We start from the raw sequence: 21222 nt of genomic DNA, 5'->3' as shown, positions 1-21222 counted from the left end.
ACATTCATGTTATGGTTGGAAAGGCCCAAGAGATATAGTAATTTCTGAATGCTTTTTTACCTGCCCGGCAACTTAAGGGAGCATATCAGGGGAAGCCTGATTTCTTTTTCTCTTGCATCAAGCTAGTTTTATTTGTCCGCTTGTTTGCAATTTTGCATTCGTATTGCACCCTGCAAATGTTGAGTAATAATAAAAACAATAGCAATGACAATGATAATAATAACAATAACTCATTTTCATTACTATTGTAATTATTATAATTATCATTATTATTCTTGTTATCATTATTACTGTTACTATCATTATATTTATCATAATCATAATCATTATCACCATTATTATTATTATTATCATTATTATTATCATCATCATTATCATTGTTGTTATTATTATCACTATTATTGTTATTATAACAATATTAAAAATACAGCACTGAACCACACAAATCAAGTGGATTATAAATGGGACTTGACAGGCTAAATTTGTGCCACTGGCCATCAACCAACAGGCTTTTGATATTGCTATCTTCACCTTCCCAGATGTCTTCACCCCCTTGATGATGCAGAGGTAGACGATGATCCAGGTTGCTAGGAAACAGAGCAGTAGCTGCCAGCGGATTGTCCCCATGTCATGCAGACCACTGGTCTGATCCAGCACAAAGTGCCTAAACAGAAAGACAGAAAGTTGAAATACATGCATTTGCCCGTGTTGATTACACCATTGGAAACTTTGCTTCATTTCATTTCACTTTAAATATTCCCACATAAAACATACACAATAAAAGCGAAATCTTAAATGATATGAAAGTGTGGGGGACCAACTGACGCACATTAGGCTTGCTTGTAAAAGGCCCCATATGATATGAAACATAACGGTCAGAGTTCAAATACACAGCATGTAATGTATTACAACAGAAAGGGACAAGAGAAACAAAAGTAAAGTGGTTCGAGGTTTAAAATGCCAAATGACTCTACAAACTTGCACTGTAATTTATCTACTTTTGTATATTTGACTATGTAAAATCATTTCAATATTTCAACATTTTTTCATAGTTATCTCAGGAAAAACTATTTTAGTCATTTTGAGAATACGACACCATGGGGTTTCAAGGAGATTGGTATGAGGTCTAGAAATACAAACTGATGCTACAAACTTGCAACAGTAATTTATTTGTGACCCTGCATCACAAAACCAAAAAAAAAAAAAAAAAAAAAAAAATTGCCCAAACATGGATTTCTAGTTAAAAGCAGAATGAAAGCTTTAAAATGATGTGTAACTCAATTCAAATGGACTCTCCTAACCTATCTAAATATTGGAAAGAAAGCACACACTCTGGAAATGTGTACACTGAGAAAAGAGGCTCTGAAGTACAGGATCTATTCAAATGCTTAGTCTTTACCAAACTTTGCTAGCTGTGTGATGAATGGGACCAAAAAAAAAAAAAAAAAGGATCTAATCCACTGGAGCAACAACAATAAAGGGATTATCAGGTCAAGCTGAAATTGAGCATGCACTATAAACTCATTCTGGCCATGGTTACTGCCAACTTTCAAAGCAGTACCATTATCCTTTCAAAAGTTATTAGGGTTGAAAGTGAAGACCGTGCAAAAGGATTTTCAAGGAATGAAATGGGGCCTCCCAAGACATACCTTGTGTGGACACAATAAGCGACAACTTTGCAAGTTAGTGTAACGTCTCTGTGAACCCTATTCCCCCTTTAATAGCTTCTGGGTCAACCTCCAGTGCATGTTGTACACTCAGGTATCATTGCAAAACATTGGGTTTATCACTAGTGCTGTGTGTATTGACTGCGTATATTGTTCTTCCAGTACAGAGGATTAATCATCAAGTGGGACTCTATGCTTTAAAATGTGATCTCATATTCTAAAGGTGTCTTTTGGAGGCAGGTTGTAATTTAAACTACAAACTAACAATCAAAATCAAAAATTTCGAGTTCAACATCGTGTGAACCTAACCATTGTAATGTCTGTTTGATAAAAGGAGACCCACAGCTAAGTGAATAAGGGTGTGGGCAAGCACTCAAGCATATGTAAACAAAGTGGCAAGTCTCTTTCTCAGCACACCACCATTGGAGACACACATGTATACAAAATTAGGCTCACAAAAAAAGTTAACAATTCTATGAAAAGAAAAATATAGCAGCCCAATACAGATGAATGAAATGTCATGGAACCAGAGTTGCCAAAAACTGACCCTAAAAGGAACCGTGTTACTAAAAGTTGCATCAATAAAGTTCCACACCTTGTCAAAGTTGACTTTGTGTAAGAAAAAGAAAAAGAAGAAAAAAAAAGATTATGTAAAATTAAAAGTTTTACAAAACTGGGCCAAAAATAGGAATGATATGGACTTTAATGTGTAAGTGATAACAGTAGAAAAAGACAGGCAAAGAAGTTAGGTGATGATGTCAAAGTCTTAAATGCAATCTACGCGATACATTTTAACATGGAGCCAGCAAGAAAAACTTGTATCCTCTTCAATCAAACTTTGGGTGTGTTGAAACAACTTGGCAATGGCAATTATTTCTCAAGGGCAGATGTTATGGCTACTGAATTATTGAACAAAAACATGATGTGATCGGTGTACATTCTGATTCTTTGTTCACAGACCAGTTGAAAGGGTGCTAGCTGATGACAATGTTTTAAAATAGGGGTGATAGTTCACTTGATTGTAGGAACTGTGACTAAAGGGCTTTTTACACTTGCAAATTTTTGCTTAGTCCCGTACCAACGGTGGGGCTAAGGGGGGGGGGGGGGGGGGGTGGGCCTTTGCCCCACCGTTGGTACCGGACTTTCCTTAGCCCACTTTCTGTTTACACTTGTTTTTGCGAAAGTGGGCTAGCCCCACCGATAATCCCGTACTATCTGGCCCTGCAAAATAGCAGGGTTAGCACCGCAATTGCGGTGCTAACCCCGCATTTGCGGTGCCAAGCAAGCGAGTGTAAACAGAACGAAAAAATAATCCTGGGCTAAGCGACGGAGACGAAGTCCGACCCCCCACTGACCAATCAGAAACGAGGTAATCAAGTGCTGCCGGTGCGTGCGTGTACTTGTACAGAGCACAGCGTAATCATAAATATTCATGTGGTTTGGAAAGTACAGGGCTAAGAAATACGAGTGTAAAAAGGTCATTTTTCTCCTTAGCCCAGGACAAGAGCTTAGTACGGGATTTATTGGCGAGTGTAAAAAGCTGAAAAAATTGGTACCGGACTAACGATAGTCGTGGGTCAGAGAAAGTACAGGGTTAAGAAACACAAGTGTAAAAAGGGCTTAAGGAGGAACTTGAATGCATGAAAAGAAAGGTAAAAAGGACAAGGACAAGGAAAGTGGCAAAAAACCGGCCATACAGATATGGGCAAATTGAAGATACAGCTGTGAGGTTCTGTACATGAAGGTTATGATGGTATCAAAACGACATACATGATGGAGGGAGTGTAAAATTAAGTAGAATTCCACGGATGAAAAAGAGTATAAATGGGTCATGACTCACACTGAGACATTCCCATCAATAGCCAGAAATGACATGAGAAAGTAACAGTCTGAATGGTTTGAATGCTTTTACAATACACAGCCATTGGTAACAATCACTTAAATGCAAATTAGATGATGGTGATGATGTCAATGACCCTCCTGACTCCTAAAGGCTGCATTGTAAATGAAATATCAAAAATAACATTTAATAAACTATAAGCACTTCAAATCTTGAAATGCAGAGGGTTGTAGCTGCCAACTTATCAATTGTTTTTACCGACTTTATTTAATGGAAATCAGTTTTGATATGGCTGAGATTACAAAACGTATATTCAAAACAAAGAGGTCCCAATGAAAGGTGGGAGCCACCTTTTATTGGGACCAATTGGGACCACTTTGTTTGACTTTGTTTTTGGATATCAGAGCCATTTCAAAACTGGTTTCCATCAAATGAACTTTGAATTCCTCATAAGCGTTTTCTGAGTATTTCGTAAATGGTGATATCTTAACCCCTATTTCAAACAGAACTATACCATCCCCTTTAACAAGGAATACAAACAAAACAAACAAAATAGAAACAACACCAAATCACAGAAACATGGTTTCTTGAAATCAATGGGTGAAGCTGTTCTTGTTCCTCAGGTCATGACAGACTTTGCACCTTAATCACAGCCCAGCAAAGAATGAGGCTGGGGTAAAACTGGGCTGATGTTCGCATTCCCCTGGTGTCAAAGTTCACTACCTGCAGTTCATGAACTCTTGAGATTTATATTCTGTGGTAGGGGTTCAATCTAGATATCACATCTTTCAAAGTACCCTGGATATGTCCATAAAATCTATGGCACAGGAGGCACAAATACACATAACATCTTGTACAAACACTTTGATTCCACCCCCAAAAGACCCCAGTTTTAGAGTTCAATGAGAACAGAAAATATTTGAGCAAGATTCAGAAGACTCAAGCTAGAATACAGCCCGACATTCTGACATAACATAAGCACTCTCATGCATCTTGCTTCAAAACACAGGTCTTGATGAGAGTCTCATTTTCAATGTAGAATCTCTGCTGCTTCTTTAATTCTGCTCAATAAGACCTGGGAAGACAAAGAGCTTTATAAGAAGCTGATTAATGTATGAAATCACAGAAATTAGAAACTTGTGGATACAATTGTACTTCCACAGCCAGAATTATAAAACCTGCCCCTCCCACTGAAAAAAAAAAATCCCCTGAGAAAACAGCTGTTAATGTGTCAATCACAGCATTATTCCCCACAATGTGTTCACTTTAGAGTACAAATTGACAGTTTGTGAAGGAGTATGGAAACTGTGTTTGATCTTGAAGTGTCGGCGACTTCAACAGGGTCTTGTAGTTATAGGGTACAGATGGAAAAGGTCCACAAATAAGTCAACAGGAAAGGGAAATTTTACAAGAGTCAATGTGACAAGGAACAAAGTTGATATGAAACTCATAAATGAACAAAATTTGAAGTTTGTTATGAAAGTCATAATGAACAAATTTGGGAGATAAACCTACTTCCAGTATTCCTCTGTTGCCCACACCCTCTCTGTGGTGTTGTCCCCAAACGAGATGTTGCTGCTGCGTGAACCCTCAAAGCAGTTCGGGGTGTTCCATGTGTGGTTGCAACCCCGCCAGGGCAGCTCACCCTGCATGCTGGCAAACATGTAGAAGATGGAGTAGGCGATGATGATGTTGTAGTAGAAGCAGAAGTAGGCAGAGACCAGTGCCATGGCATAGCCAATACCTGATACAAAGAAAAAAAATAAAGTTTGGTTTGTTTGTTTTTAATTCAATGGAAACTGGGTAGTTATGTGTAGATGTTTTCTGTTGTAGCTAACTACAAGCAAAGGGCCCATCTCGCTCAAAGAGATTTTGCAGCAAATGTCAAGACTTATGCAACTCTTACAGACAGAGACATGACTTGCACTTTCAAAAGGAAGGCAACTCCAAAATGTCATATTTTCCCTATTTCTTGTCCAGTTTTTGTCATTTCTGTATCATTTTATATGGAATATTTTCTTTTTCTTTTGAAGTTTATTTATTTTCTGGGGTAGATTTCCTCTTTAAATAGTTTTCAGACCTTTGTCTGACCCCCCCCCCCAAAAAAAAAAAAAGAATAACTTCTGAATTCTTTAATCTCTTTGATCACATGGTTTGCTAGGTTGTTTTCCAGCTGCTTCAAATTGATCAAAGATTTGTAAATCATGAAAGCACGAGTCCCTTTATAGCAGATTAACTCCAATATCAAACCAAGAAGATGTACCTGTCATAAAAAGGTAATGAAAACGTTACTGTTTCTGCAATTGGACAAAGAACAACAGTACTTCACAACATTTTCCCCATAAATCGCTTCCTTGAGGAAACCATATCCAGAGAGCATTGCCTTCACCTGGGCAAACTTCCCTTCACAGTTTTACCACCAAAAGTCATCAAAGACAGATTTGGACCCCTGACAAGCTGCTAACAACCTCTAATGCTATCATTTCATTCCCTTTTTACTCTGAGAGAAATGATGGTCCATTATTGCATGTCACAAGGAATATTTCCTTCCTGTTTCTTAATGACTTTCAGCACAAACATATAAAGTGTGGCTCTATTAGTTTATGTATCCGTTTCTTTTTAAATGTAATATTTTCCTGATGGCAGTAGCCAAGAATTTTTTCCATTTTTTTTTTTTTTTTTTTTTTTTTTTGGGGGGGGGGGGGGGGGGGGTCACCCAAAGTTTGGCATCTTTATGTTTGTAACACTGCCACCTGGTATATAGACACAGGTGCCTCATTTGAACTGTTAACTCTTTCCTGAACAATAAATAAAGACCTGATGTCCAGAACCAAGCATGGTGTACACATGAAGAATAAATTGATTTCTTTGCCGTCTAATTTTTTTTTTTAGGGATATAGAGTACACTACTTAAACTAAGATGGCTGTTTGCTTTTACGGATGTTCTGTTCTCATATTTCACACTTAAAGTTGACTCAAAACACAGTGTACTGTAAAAGTGGAATTTTTCACGGTGTTGAAATTTTCGTGCATTTCGCGCAACCAGAAACTAGTGCAAAAATAAAAGCACGCGAATATTTTTGCTTGCCACATGTTCCTGTGCGTGATGTCTTGATTCCGCAGAATTAAAAACACGAGAAACTCTTCTTACCCGGCCAAGCGCAAGAAATTAGTCGCGAGAAAATATCCACTTTTACAGTAACTAAACATTATACAGCATATTTCAAGAGATACATTGTGGAGTTTAAACCTCTGGTAGACCTCTTCATCTCACAGCTCATCCCCAATCCATTTCTTGGTTGTGTGAAATACCAAAATGGTTCATTGCACATAACTTGGGATAACGCCAGCTTACTGCAGTTAGGTTTTTTTTTTTTTTCCTGAAAAATTCATTATTCACACTTGAATATCAAGCTTCACTTTCAAAGAGCAACATTATGTGTGCTTGTGCTATGTGTTTGGTTGAGGGAGTGGAGACAGTGTTATGTCTTCCCTACATGCGATATACTTTTTTTTTCTTTGAGGTTGACTAAAATTGCAAGGCTCTGTTATTACTGATCATTCTTAGTTGTTCAAGCTGGTGAAAAAGATGTAAGCTGCCCTCTGGTATTAGGACAGAGGAAGATGAGAGAGTTGGTTGCTACCCACCCCCCCCCCCCCCCCCCCCAATCCAAACTAGAATTGCACTGATTACTGTGTACTGACATTCATTTACTGTGCGGTCTATCAGGTAAACTTTTATACCATCTGTAGCAGAAGATTAATTGAGTCATATGAGGACAATTAATTTTACATCAACCACTTACCCCTAAAGAAAAAGAAACAAAAACAACTAGAATTATCACTGAAGGTGATTAATACCCCCGCCCCTAGTGTTGCTTTATAGTATGTGATGTCATGAGGGCAATGACGTTAATACCAAGTTTGTGCATTTGTCGAATTGGAAACAGAATAATTCTAGTTTACTGTAACAATAATTACAGAGTTGACACTGAATATAAAACTTACAGCAAATGGAAACATGCTTTCCCGCAGCATCACTACACTTAAAGACAATCATACACACCAAATTTGACCTTCATAGCTTGAATGGTTTATTTTGATACAAAAATGAGTGGTTACCATGGTAACACATTTTCCTTAAACTAACACATTGGTGTCTTGCAAAACTACACTTCTAGATCATGATACATACTAAATTTGACTTTAATTGCTTGAATGATGGAAAAGATATTCGATCTGCAAGGTTTTGGTAAAATTGTGGTTACCATGGCAACGGTTTGTGTGACAAACACAAAAATTATGTGTTCCACATCTATGCCTCCAGGCCATAATGCCTACCAAATTTGACTTCAATTGCTTCAAAACTGTGGAAGTTGTTCACTCCACATGATTTCGAAGAAAACATGCAGTTACCATGGCAACGCTTTGTCAAGTACAAACACAAAGGCCCGAATTCACAAAGGTGGTTTCAAATGAAACTACGGTTTCTAGAAACCATGGTTTTTAGAAACCGTGGTTTCGAGTCTGCGATTCACAAACAGTGGACTCAAAAAACCATGGTTTCATTTGAGTCCACGGTTTGGAACCATGGTTTCAACAGTGGACTCAAATGAAACCGTGGTTTCAACAGTGGACTTGACCTCAGAAAAGGGATTTCCCCTATTTAATATTACACTGAGCATGCTCAGTACAGTACACACCTAGCATTGTGTTGTTGTTGTGTTTTTTTAACATGAAAAACATTAAAACATGAAAAACATATCTCCTTTCCCTGTATGCTGTTGCTGAGTCTTATGAATGTTCAATGCAATGCAAATACATGTACACACGCACACACACTGACAGAGAGAGAGAGAGAGAGAGAAAGAAAGACACACACACACACACACACACACACACACATTGGATGGAAACTACTGACCCTGACCTGGATGACCACACTCACGTTGCAGGAAGGATTCAACGTTCATTTGATGAAAATTGGTTTTCAAATGGCCGAGATATCAAAAAAGCGATAATAATAAAAGGTGATAGACCACGCCTTTTATTAGGATCTCTTTGTTTCACCTTGTTTTTGGATATCTCAATCATTTCAAAACCGATTTTCATCAAATAAACTTTTCATTCCCCTTAGAATTGTATGCTCTTTGACATCTCATAGAGTGGTTTTTGAATATCTTTCAAACAGTAAAAGCTAAATCCTCACCTCAACCAGAACTGTACAGTCAGGTTAATATACAAATTATGTAATTACAATTAAAAATACATCAGACATGGTCTCACAAAGTATGCACATAGTATGTACTGTAAAACAGTTCAGTCATAAATGACGATTTTTAATCACCGGCCATCCAATGGCCTGACAATGTACTTTACAAATTTGCAAGTACATGTATGACTCGCGTGACAGTAACAGTGTATACCTTTGTATTCATTCATATCCATTTGCTTAAATGATAGAAACAATGCTACTACAGTGTATTAGGATCATTTCACTGGTACTTATGAACGTACATGAAGTTATCAAATTGCAGAAAATATTGTGCAGCTGATGGATTATGATGACTCTTACAAAAAAAAAAAACAAGGTTTAACAATGTCGACCACATGTAAACTCTGTCGAAAAATAACAAAGTTGTCAAACACAAAAGTACTGCATGTACATGACTTTATTTATCGCTATACATGTGAGATGTTAAGAGAGTAAAGACTCCCCGAGCCTACTTGAGATGTTGGATTTTAAGTAACTTGTCTCAGTTCCAGCAGGATAGTTTTGTTCAACCTTCCTGTGAACATCATTATCATATTCAGCCCATCCTCCTCTTGGCCCCCAAATGATACATAACACAATGTATCAAGTATCCCTGTTTCCTTAACAACATGAATGGGCCACTAAAATCCTTCAGTTTTGGACACGTGACATTTTGATAGACACCCAGACTGACTACAAGTGCCCAACCACCTGTCTTCGTATACCGGGTAGCCCTGAATAAGGCCAACAACAGTTTGTCCAGAGTAGCCACAATTAAGATAGTAAGATTACCACTTATCAAGCCTGGTATAATGTTTCCCTTGTCCAATGGTCAGTCCAGATGAGAAGGTGGTAACTGTGGGAATACAGTTCCTCAGCATTATCAAATGACCACAGCTTCCCTTTTTACATAACCTCCTGTCAAAAATATTTTTTGCTCACATGTATGTCAGGACATTCTTAATTAATTTACCTTATCTAAAGTCTTGTATATTGTCCAGACCTAAATAATTCTATTGTTCATTCCCAATGTTTAACTGTATGGTTTTTACCTTCTGAGCAGTCACAAGCATATGGTATGATCACATAATTTTTGATTAGTGACAAATCCTTATTACCAACAACATAATAATGTACTTTGTCAGAATGGCATTACAATGTACAGTACGTTAGCCATGTTCGGTAGTTTTATCCTCTACTACACTAGTAATGTGTTAAATATTTAGAAATATACTAGAAATGCAAGACAGTGAGATGGACAATACATGAACATGCAAATATAGTATCTGCCAACTTTCCTGAACTACATGTAGTACAGAATAAATCCTGATAAAAAGGCATTATTATAAAGAGAGAGATGACTGTCAGTGTCCCCGGATTTAATCAACTGTAGCCAGCTGAGATTTTTCTCATGCCTATGAAATGTGGAGCGACTCTGTGGCTTATTCAAGCTTAGGAGACACTTTCTGGGATATTTGGATAGACATTCTAGCATTCTCTATCTGAGGTGGCTTTTGATGAATTGTGTGATTTTAACAATTTCCAAAGTCATAAGCCACTTACACGTATACAGGATTATTGTCACTTTTTGACACGTCTTGGCACCTGGCAAGGATTGTCAATGAGAGTAAACTTCAGTTCGATCTAACCAATCACCTTCAGCCTTTACATGACATTGCTATGTTCATGTCTATTCATAGTTTACTATTTTTGACAATTTCACTAAGAATGTGTTGAAGGGATGGTACAGTATTGATGGAGATGAAAATTAGGCTTTAACTTTTTTTTTTGCGAGATACCAAGAAAACACTTACGAAATAGTACAGAGCATACCATTTTAAGAGGAATTCAAAGTTTATTTGACAAAAATCGGGTTTGGAATAGCTGAAACATCAAAAAACAAAGTAAAACAAAACGATCATAATAAAATGTAGGTCCCACACTTTATTAGGATCACTCTGTTTTTGATATCTTGGCCATTTCAAAACCAATTTTCATCAAAGAAACATTGAATCCCTCTTGGAATTGCATGCTCTTTCATATTTCGTAAGAGGTGTCTCACTATCTCACCAAAAAAAAAATAATAAAATAAAATAATAAAAAACCTGAAGTTAAAGGGACATATTCCACACAATTTTCATAATTTCACATCATGTAGTACATAAATCGACTACTCAGTACTCCATGTATAGATTTGTGGAATTTGTTGTGGTTCTTGAGCAGAGAAACAATACTTTGAGAAACCTTAAACAAATTACACTGAACAAGGATGATGACATAGGAGGTTGACACATGGGGTCTTTCAGAAATGTAGCAGTGTAATTCCATTACAATACCGCTTGATTGCGAGTTCACCTGTGAATAATCTATGAATGCCTTCTTCTTTTGTTCTGCTTCCTTGAGCCCTAACTCATGCATTCTTATGGTGACTCTGCCATGTCATCATCCTTGTTCATTGCAATTTGTTCTAAATTTTGAAAATATTCTTGTTCTTCATCCCAATTATCACAAATTCTAAAACTCTGTCCTCAGTATTACTAATATAAAGTTGTTCAAATGTAAAAATCTGAAAATCATCCGGAGGTCTCCTTTAAGCCTCCACCAAAACTATATGATCCCTTTAAATGTAACTGATGTACACTGTACACTTTAAAATTCTTTAACTCAACATTAATTCAATGGGGTCTACATGTATATCCACTGTTTGTATATATGCATATACTTTTTGGGGATAAAGTAAACCAGTTGAATAGAAAAGGGTAACAATTTATTTGACAGCATGTATTCGATGATCAAACAACATGCTTCATTGTTAATAAGTGATGATTACATTTCTGGTGATATTTATATTTGTTTAGTGAGACAGAGGACTAACAAAATATTATTGTTGCCATTTCATACAATAGCGTAGTGTCTTACGATAGTCGTAATACAGTAACAAAGAAGTTCAGATGATGAGACTCATGACCTGAAATAATATGAAATTATTGTAATGCAATGTCTTTAAATGAGATGTCATTTTCTTTACATTTAGATATATCTATTTAATCACATTTACATTCTATAAAGCAATAAATGTTAGACATTTTACTGCTGATATATGAATTGCCATTCATCAAAAATTGACGAGAAAAGAAAGAGAAGTATATGATATGCAAATAAATTTCACTTGCGGAGAGGGCAATCATTCAAATGAAATATGGTTCTCAATCATTTTTGCAGTGTATGACCACAGAGGGAAAAATACCATTGATATTTTATTTGAGTATGTAACGAGTGCAGCTAATATGATTCCGCCAACTAATTCTTGCCAGTGGATGCATTAAACAAGAGGATTACAGTATTATACTGACGGGATATTTACATTGATCGAATACCTGTTCTTCCTGTTAAGGAAGTACAGGGCTTGTTCCCTACCAGGACTCCTTATTGAGACATGAGTCCTATCGATAGCACCTATGACTCCTGGATAGCGGCAGTAATTATAGAATCTCTGCTGGGTAGATTCAATCTCTTCTCTCGTAGTTGGAAACCTGATGAATTCTCTCTTCCTTCTTGCGATGGCTTCCAAAACGTCTCTGATGACTCTGCAAACAGACCACTGTGACATTGATGCCTCGTCCCCATGCATCCGCTGAATGAATCTGAATAAAAATATGAAACCACTTAAATAGATTTTTGCGTGGATAATCCTTTATCAAATGCAATTGTACACATTTGATTAAAATACACAGAAATATATAATTTGACTTAAGCCTGTAAAAATGACTGATCCTACTCCCATAGAAATAAGTTCCAAATGCAACAATTTCCCATGTAAACTAGAGTATCCCCCCCCCCCACAACAACAAAAATGGTACAAAATGATACGAAGAAAAATGTTTGGCAGCTCTGTTAAATCACTGGTATGAGGAAAACAATTAAAAGTCTAAATAAAAGAAAAGCTGAGCAATACTAACATTAAGAGAGAGTATGCAGATCTAGTGCTCACCAGGGTACACATAATCTCCTGTATTACCAACCTTTAGGGAACCTCCAGCTCCCTCCCATTATGGATGGTCCCACAGAGATTGGTTATAAATCCCCTCACTACTCTAAACAACAATATGAACAAGAACAAGAACAACCGCAACAACAAAAGGACAAACATATAAAATGCAATTTGTAAAATTTAATGAGCAAAAATGTATTAACTTACCAACGGCATAAAAGTAGAGAGTGATCAACACCTGCACATGAACAGGTAGTGCATCATTTCAATCTGTGTCCCTCCTCAGATCACCTCCAAGCATATTGATGAGGTGGAGTGCAGAGTATCTTTCGAAAATCTGTAGCTCACTTGAAAAGCTTCATCCTCATACAGTTCAAATGGATTCCGCCTGTCAGCCAATCCTCTTCGAGGCCTTTCAGCTCTCTAGGAATGTACGGAGGAATAATTTGGACAATAATATACATGTAGTTAGAAAATATGTGGTCAAACAAAATGATTCTCCTTGTTGGTCATAAAACATATTCAATAATGAGGTTTATGAAACAAATATCTACTATTCTGTTAACATTTCCTTGGTGCTGTTCACCTCAGCTCTACCCAAGAATGATAGCAGGGTCGGTACAAACAACTCCTTGGGAGTGAGCATTTCTTCTACTATCCTCATGATCAGTCAATACTTGGTGTTATTTCATCTTAATTGAAAAAAAAAACAACAACTTTAAGGTGAACAAGAGTATTGGGGAGAACATTACTGTTATATGCTTAAAACAGTAATGTGCCGCTTAATTGTCCATCTAATTCACTTTCATAGGACGACAAAATAAAAATGAAATACACAAAGACAATAAATTGTCGTCACTAAAGTCAGTTTTGTCAACTGTCAACTGGTGATTATCATGAATTTCTTGAGCCAAATGATCAGTTGTAAAGTACTTGCATAGTCCAGTCAGTAGAATACACAGAATTAGATAGGTGATCTTTAAAATGTCATTATTGTTAATGCCCACTACTCTAATTTGCCATACATTTAACTTGAATATAAGAAGCACCACTGCATGCTGATGTACAGGTGTACATGTGTAATTTGGAAGAATGATAATTTAGTTAGATTATAAATGTATGTCAACTTTAGCAGTGGCCCAGTTGCCACTGGCAAAACAAAAGTTTTGTCGAGCACCAAAAACTGAGCCCTTTGTAGCCCGGTTGGCCACTCATAACAGTCATAGCAATGTTTCCTGATTAAATTTATTCATGAAAGTCAGAAATTTGTGCTGACATTCTGTATTGCAATTGTATCCGAAATTGAATTTGCCCACCAATCATCTTGGTTAAGTGGCCCAGCTGGCCACCTGAAAAATAAGTTCAGCCATGTATGTCTTACTCATTTTAAGTGAATAATCACTTTGAAGAAGCCATGTTGTCCTATTTCCATGCTTTATCGTACAAAGGAAAACATTGAATTTTATATCAAGGCAAGCACCAAAAAATGAAACAAAATAATACCTTTCAGTCTTTGGAGTATAGCTGGAGATGTCTCAAATGGTTGCGCAGCCATTATTGGTGTTTCCTACATTTGGTACAAAAAGGACAAAGATCTTAACTGCATTGAAGAGATTGATTCAGATTATCAAGTTTTATGACATTTTCAACAACAAAGACCTGCGAACAACAAATGAATAATGAATTTAGAGATTCAGCCATGTTGATACATTTTTCTTTTGCAAGTAAATTATTTGGGAATTTTAAACTTCAAGATGTTTTAATGAAATCATTAGAAGTAAATTAAAAGAGAAGTTGTGACATCTTGGCAATATTTGAATTAGTATACATAAAAAGAGCTTGTGGGTCTAGCGCCCATACTAGCACAGCATGTAGTATTGCCAGATTTGGGGCATTTTTGTAAATTAAACAAAAGATGCTACCCTGGAGCACCCTGGGGAGCTACATTCACCACATGTACATTTTTAACTCCCCACCCCTTACAGATTTCCCTCCAAGTTTGGTTAAAATCTGCTTGTCAGTTGTTAACATGGGAATGGTGAGCGATCGCTAGAGCTCACTTGAGCTATTTGGCTCAGGTGAGCTGAAAACACTAATCAGAAAAATGCAGATGGTCAGTGCCAAATTTGGTAAAAATCTTTCTAATTGTGTTCAAGAAGATGGCAATGTAGAAAGGATGTTGTTGCCGCCCCAGGGCCCCTCTTATTAGTCTTAAGAGTATTCCATTTGTACAATACTCCCTCTCCACATAGATGCTTACCAATTTTGCTATTTACACAGACCTAGTGATGACATTTTTTTTTTTTAAACAGTAATAATCTGCTTATTTACTCATCTGATTTCTTCAAATATTTTAAAATTCCATATATTTTCTTTCTTTTTTTTTAATTCTCTAATACACACTTTTATCATGGTGGATTCTAGTTTAAGGCTCACGATCACCCATGCAATAATGAATCTGTTTCCGAATTTCATTTATGAGCTACCACAGTGGAATCTTACAAAGCAATGATGAACACTAGCTGACCAGACGCTGTTTATACGCTATGCGAACCCACGTACGTACAGCGACTGGGCTGTGTATAGTTAGATGAATACATAACTTTCTCACAGGGTACTGTAGTAAGTCCAAGCTTGTAATTATGATTAATAAAATATCCACAAGTCATGTTTTTAAACTAAAGCAAGTAGGCCTATTCCACATTTTTAATTCCTCCCCAACTTGTGTATTTACGAAAGGATTCTACTTACGGTTTTGTTCTTTACAGCAAAACCAGGTTTCCTGTTGATGGCAGTCAAAGGATGTGTCTACTGCAACAGATAAATCACATAAAAAGGGAATGTCATCCATCTAAATTTTGATAAGTAACTCAATCATTTTCAAAGCAGGATCATGTCAATAATTATATCGAAGAATAAATCGTCGGCTGGCCAATATAATTGGTAAACACACATCACTACATTACATACCTTCACACATCAGTCACTTGTTTTCCGCATACAATATGACAATTCTCGGGTAGAAGCTGTTATGATTGAACAATTGGTTAACCACTTGTTAATGTAGTGTTGTACATCATTTCCGCATACGATGTGCTTCGCAAATTTCACAATACACGTCTACGTTCCTTCGAAGCTCCGTTGTTGGCAGACAAACAGAGCTTCGATATCGGAGTTACCCTGTACAGTGCTGTAGTGTTAGCAAAAGTAATATTGCTACTTGTCTTGTATGCTACATTGCTAGCTTTTACTACGTAACAAGACATCAGGGAGTTGCGACAGATAAAAACGATGGACTTTTACGGTGGCTTACGAAAACACCAATCAAACATTAAAATGACCCAATACTAAAAATTATAGACTAGTCAGCGCAGTGGGACTAGCGCGACAAACGCACCTCGTAGGACCTAGACTAACTGCGACCAGCAGCCCCATACGCATAGCGTAACGCTATGCGTATGGGGCTGCTGGTCGCAGTTAGACCTAACGACACGTATTAGACCTAGGCCTAGGCCTACTAATCTATCATATACTACAGATGTTGGTACTCACCAGCAAAAGGTTGCAAATTGCTGTAAAAACAGTATACGGTTCTCTCCTATTGAGGAGACACTGTTCGCGAAATATTGCTCATGTTGCTGCCTTCTTGGAGGACCGTATCCTATCTTTACGGCAGTTTGCAAACTTTTGCTGGTGAGTACCAACGTCTTAATAGCAAGACGTGTTTGTCACACTTTTCCCATTGACTATTTTGGTAATGTTTAATATTACTAACAAAGAACTAGACTCTAACTGTTAGAGTTCTAGTTTCTGATATTTATAAGGTCATTTCAACGTTAGATTATAATGTTCGATTGTGTAGTTTGTGAGCCATTGTAAGAGTTCATCGTTTTTATACGCCCGGACTCGCTGCAGAAAGATCCTTTTGGGACAGCCACCCCAATTACATTAGTAGTAGGCCTAACATAAGTAAGGTCCTACTAACGTAACAGTAGGTCTAGAGTCTTAATTCTAGGCCTAGGCCTAGATCTACTAGATCCTAGTACTAACACCGTTAGATTTCTACTAGCCCGACAAGATGCTGTTAATACGCTGTTAGTGTTACAGCAACTGCGCTGTGTATAGTAGTTAGTCTACTACACGTACGTTACGTACTACTAGATCTAGAAACTAGTACTACTAGTAGTAGTACGTAGATATCTAGTAGGCCTACTGGTAGACAGTGAGTCAGTGCAGCTAGATCTAGATCCTATACAAGTTACAACTCTACCTAGCCTAACCTTGGCCTTGCTTGCGATACACACGGATGCACACACGCACTCACTTTTATGGGTGCTGTCCCAAAAGGAACTCTTGCCAAACTGAACAAAGGTCTAACATAACCCCGGGTGCTCCTTGGAATTGTACACAGTTATCAAAGGCCTTGGCCCTAGACCACGTCTAGTCCTATACAGTACTGTCCAATGCTTCGCGTTGCGTGGGGCTGGTCGCAGTTCTAGACTAGGTCCTAAGTTTTTAAATGTTAAGGATACGTACTCTTCCGTGAGAACTCACACTTCACTGGTTACCTAGGCCTGGCTAGGTCTCTCGTTTGAGACTGATCCTAGATCCTCTACGGCTACGCTCTAGATCTATACTAGGCCCTAATTACTATTTTAGAATGGTGTATAGGAAGATCAAACTTTTTCTTCAATTCTAGCCAGTTTTGTGTGCCTGCCTGACCATGAGCAGGTAAAGAATAGAGAGAACTGGCAGAGCTCAGGCCTCAAGGAGTCAAGCAAGGTCACAAGGAGAAGGATGTTTGTAAAAGGTAGCTCGCCGCTATCTATGTGCGAGAGGGAGACACAAAAATATACGTGTAGGACTACACAAAACCTGCTGGCGATAACGCATCTCTATATCAAATCCCGTGTTCTGCTAGGTAGCATTGCATGCATTTTATACCATCAATCTAAAATTTTCTTCACAAATAAATACAATGGGTGATAGCGTAAAACACTTCTCATCACTATAAATGGATAAATTACTCACGATTTTCTGAAAGTTGGAGCGAACGCTAGTAACTCTCTAACCATCAATAACTCTTTATTCTCTTGCCGAGTGATTCAAGAATTGCCGCGCCGACCACCTCGTCTGCAAAAGTATGTCCCGAAATGCTGCTCTTTGATTGGTTAAAACCACGGTTTCAGTTGAGTCCACTGTTTCAGACCACCCCAAACAGTTGACTCAAAATCGTGACGTAGAAGACTGCGGAGAAACCATGGTTTCTGCCGAAACCACCTTTGTGAATCGCAAGTTGAAACCATGGTTTCAAATCTGAGGTTTGAAACCATGGTTTCGAGCGAAACCACCTTTGTGAATTCGGGCCACAGTGTCTCGCATAACTACACCTATAGATCATAGATACCAATTTTGAAATTGATTGCTTAAATACTATGGAAGTTATTCAATCCACAAGGTTTTGGTAAAATTATGGTTACCATGGCAACGCACTATCCGACAAACACAAAAAACATGTCTTGCACATCTATACCTCAATATCATCATTTACCCGAAGTTTCATTCAAATTGCTTCAAAACTGTAGGAGGAGTTCGCGACGCAAGATTTTCCAACAGACCGACCAACCGACCGCCCACCCACCCGCCCGACCAACATCACGGTGATTCCTACAATATACCCCCTTCACACTATGTGTGGCGGGGGGTATAAAAACAAAATTGTAAACCTGAATTACTTGCCATGAGGTCAAGGTTCTGGGAAAAGGTCACATAGCAAACTTCACACTCGCGGAAATACACACTGCTCAGTGTATTTCAAACCTATGCTTGAAAGTTAATGACCAACTTCATGGCTAATTAACTGAGATGATGGCTTTTCAATATCGCACTCGAAAAAGATTTACGAATAGATACACTGTAATACAAATCTCATCTAATTTGTATTTAAAGGAAAACTACAATGACAATCTCCATTCTGAATAATCATGTAAACCAAATCACTTCATTCACTAAACGTCTTTCCAAAGGGCATGATTCAACTGCAGTGGAACTTTTAGGCAATTTCTGTTTTTGCTTGTTTGCTTGTTTTGTGGTGTACAGTGTGGTGAGTGTAGTCATCATGCGTACGGTATACATGTACATCAGTGACTCTAAAAGAAATTTTGCAGGAGGGTGTAAAGATAGAAGACAATGTGAGAGAAGCAGTTATGGAAGACTCTTTAGAAGCTGAGAGGAATAATAGGGACGACCGCAAAAGGGGAAGATGAAAAGAATCAGAGTCGGTAAAGAATGCAAGCATCAGGAGATATTATGTAACACAAACAAAAGGGCTGGTAAAAGTAATATGATCTCGTTGACAACTCACTCTCAAGATGGGGGGGGGGGGGGGGGGGTTGGGACTGTCGGGATAATGAGGAGTTTCCTCAAGACCAAGGTATTTGACCTCATGCATCTGCCAGGCGCATCAATAAGCCAGTTTGTAATTAGCTCATGTGCACGTTGGTACAAATGACCTTTCTATTTTCTTTGGTTAGGCACTTCACTCTTATTTACGTCGATGTAGGGCAATTTGTCAATCAGTTGCAACTTCACTCTTATTCAAAGCAACATAATGCGTATGTTGTACCGGTAAGTTTGCCCGGCGGAGGCCTAACAATATATGGAATTCGTGTTAAACAAAAATTGATCTTGCATAGCGAGACCAGGTGACCAGAATGGTCCGTCAAACAACCCTCGGGGAAGCATCCATTTCTTTGTTTTGTATTGAATGCATTACAACATGTTTATATTCGTATTGCAAAATACCAGGTTTGCAGTCAGGTGGATGCAATGGCAAGTATCATGTACAAGGATTGCATGAATAATCATTATATGACAGATCGATGCTTATCTCCGTGAATTTTAAAACCATACATGCGTTTGGTACCAATGAACTTTTTCTGCTCATGCGCAGAGTAGAACTACAAACTGGCTTATTATTCCAGGGCAAATACTTTGAATGCGTAAGGGGGGGGGGGGGCACTGAGTGTATACCCAGATGCCGTGTACATAAAGGTATTTACATGTATGATAATAATACATGTGTAAACCAAAGCACTGCACTATACAGACCTATTCCATTTTGTGCTACTTTTTAAGAATGGTTTGTGGGCAGGAGGTAGGGGGTGGGGGCTTCTAGCATAATTTAATGATAATTGATAATTACAGTATGCACTGACATAGTAATGCACCTGACTCCTTTCATATTCCCCTGAACCATCTTTTTCTCCTATTTTGGAAGCTCCCCCATTACAACTGAGCCAAGTTATAGTTTTAAAAACTGAATAGGTCTATCAAATTGTTACATTTCAACGCTCTCTCTGACTCTTGTGTGAGCACTTGATATTGGCAATAGCTTTACATTAGTGCTGCTCCCCCCCCCCCCCTGAAAATTCATTTCAAAACCACTGCATACCAAAGGCAAACAATGACAAACTTTAAGTTAGTGCTCCCCTGGTATGCCAGACATCAACTATTAAAATATTTGGACACAATCCTATTGATTTTGAGATACATACATGTAAGTACACACAACCAGTGAATGCCAGTGCTGGATGTAGAGCCATCTCTAAAATATCACGAGGTTGGCTTCTTTCTTCTGTACTGCCAGCATACCAACTCAGCAGTCCAGTTTGACAACTTATTCATTAGGCGTTTTCACATCAGCCCGATGTTTCGAAATAGCGTGCTATTTTCTGACTTGGGAAATTGGAAAATATCTCGAGCTTGGATTTTTATCGGGCTGATGTGAAAACGCCTAAAGTTACGGCCATATGCCTCCCCCTTCTAGCTCATATCTAAAAACCCGAAATGCTTGAAATTTTAATGAGCATGCATTATTCACTGATCACAAATAGCCTGTGTGACAAAAGTACACATCAGTCAACCTGTCTTGTAATATTGCCATGATGACTATACAGAAGTACTAACCTTCACCACACCACAAGTTGTCAATGATTTTCATAACAAAATAAGGTAATAAATAGTAAATAATGAATTCAAAATCTATAATGACCTGTGTCCAGTTGTCAATATTATCAACAGGAATCCTTCTGCCTTTAGGTAAACCCATCCTGAACTGCTGGAGGCTTTAACAGCAAGTTACCTGGGCCCCGTTTTATAAAAAGATAAAATCGATTTTAAACTTCCTTACCACACAGGATGCCACAGACTTCCACTTGAAATCAACTATACTATATAATCAATTTTAACTTTTCATAAAACAGGACCCAGAGCTGTCAATACAGTTGGCAGCTCTGGGTTCTTGTATTGTCAAGAGTATAAGGCTGCGTTTGTAAACACGGGTATATAAAAATTTTCAGAGGCAGAATCACGATCCTTAATGCGTTTGACGCATTTTCAGGGGTTAGATAAATGCAGCCGTGTTTTCAAATGCGCTTAGAAACGGTATTTTGAAATACCTTTCAAAGGG

The 21222-nt window shown here is 37.9% G+C and overlaps 1 protein-coding gene across 1 annotated transcript in view; it reads right to left on the bottom strand.

The window, feature by feature from the left end:
- Positions 1 to 531: 531 nt before the first annotated feature.
- LOC139713353 (sodium- and chloride-dependent glycine transporter 1-like) overlaps positions 532 to 21222 on the bottom strand; it is a gene marked incomplete at its 3' end in the record, with an annotated part of 38940 nt that continues 18249 nt past the window's right edge. Inside the window, exons 4-5 of the mRNA XM_071625095.1 lie at positions 5023 to 5251; positions 532 to 664 (exon numbers count right to left, since the gene is read on the bottom strand). Coding sequence (XP_071481196.1) covers positions 532 to 664; positions 5023 to 5251 — 362 coding nt within the window. The remainder of the gene's footprint in view (positions 665 to 5022; positions 5252 to 21222) is intronic.

The sequence above is a fragment of the Diadema antillarum genome, unplaced genomic scaffold (genome assembly GCF_040938485.1).
Source record: "Diadema antillarum isolate AM-2024a unplaced genomic scaffold, OU_Dant_1.0 seq00001951_RagTag, whole genome shotgun sequence".
Classification (NCBI taxonomy): Eukaryota; Metazoa; Echinodermata; class Echinoidea; order Diadematoida; family Diadematidae; genus Diadema; species Diadema antillarum.
The sequence above is the reverse complement of the archived record's forward strand: the minus strand, read 5'-3'. Positions and strand labels throughout refer to the sequence as shown.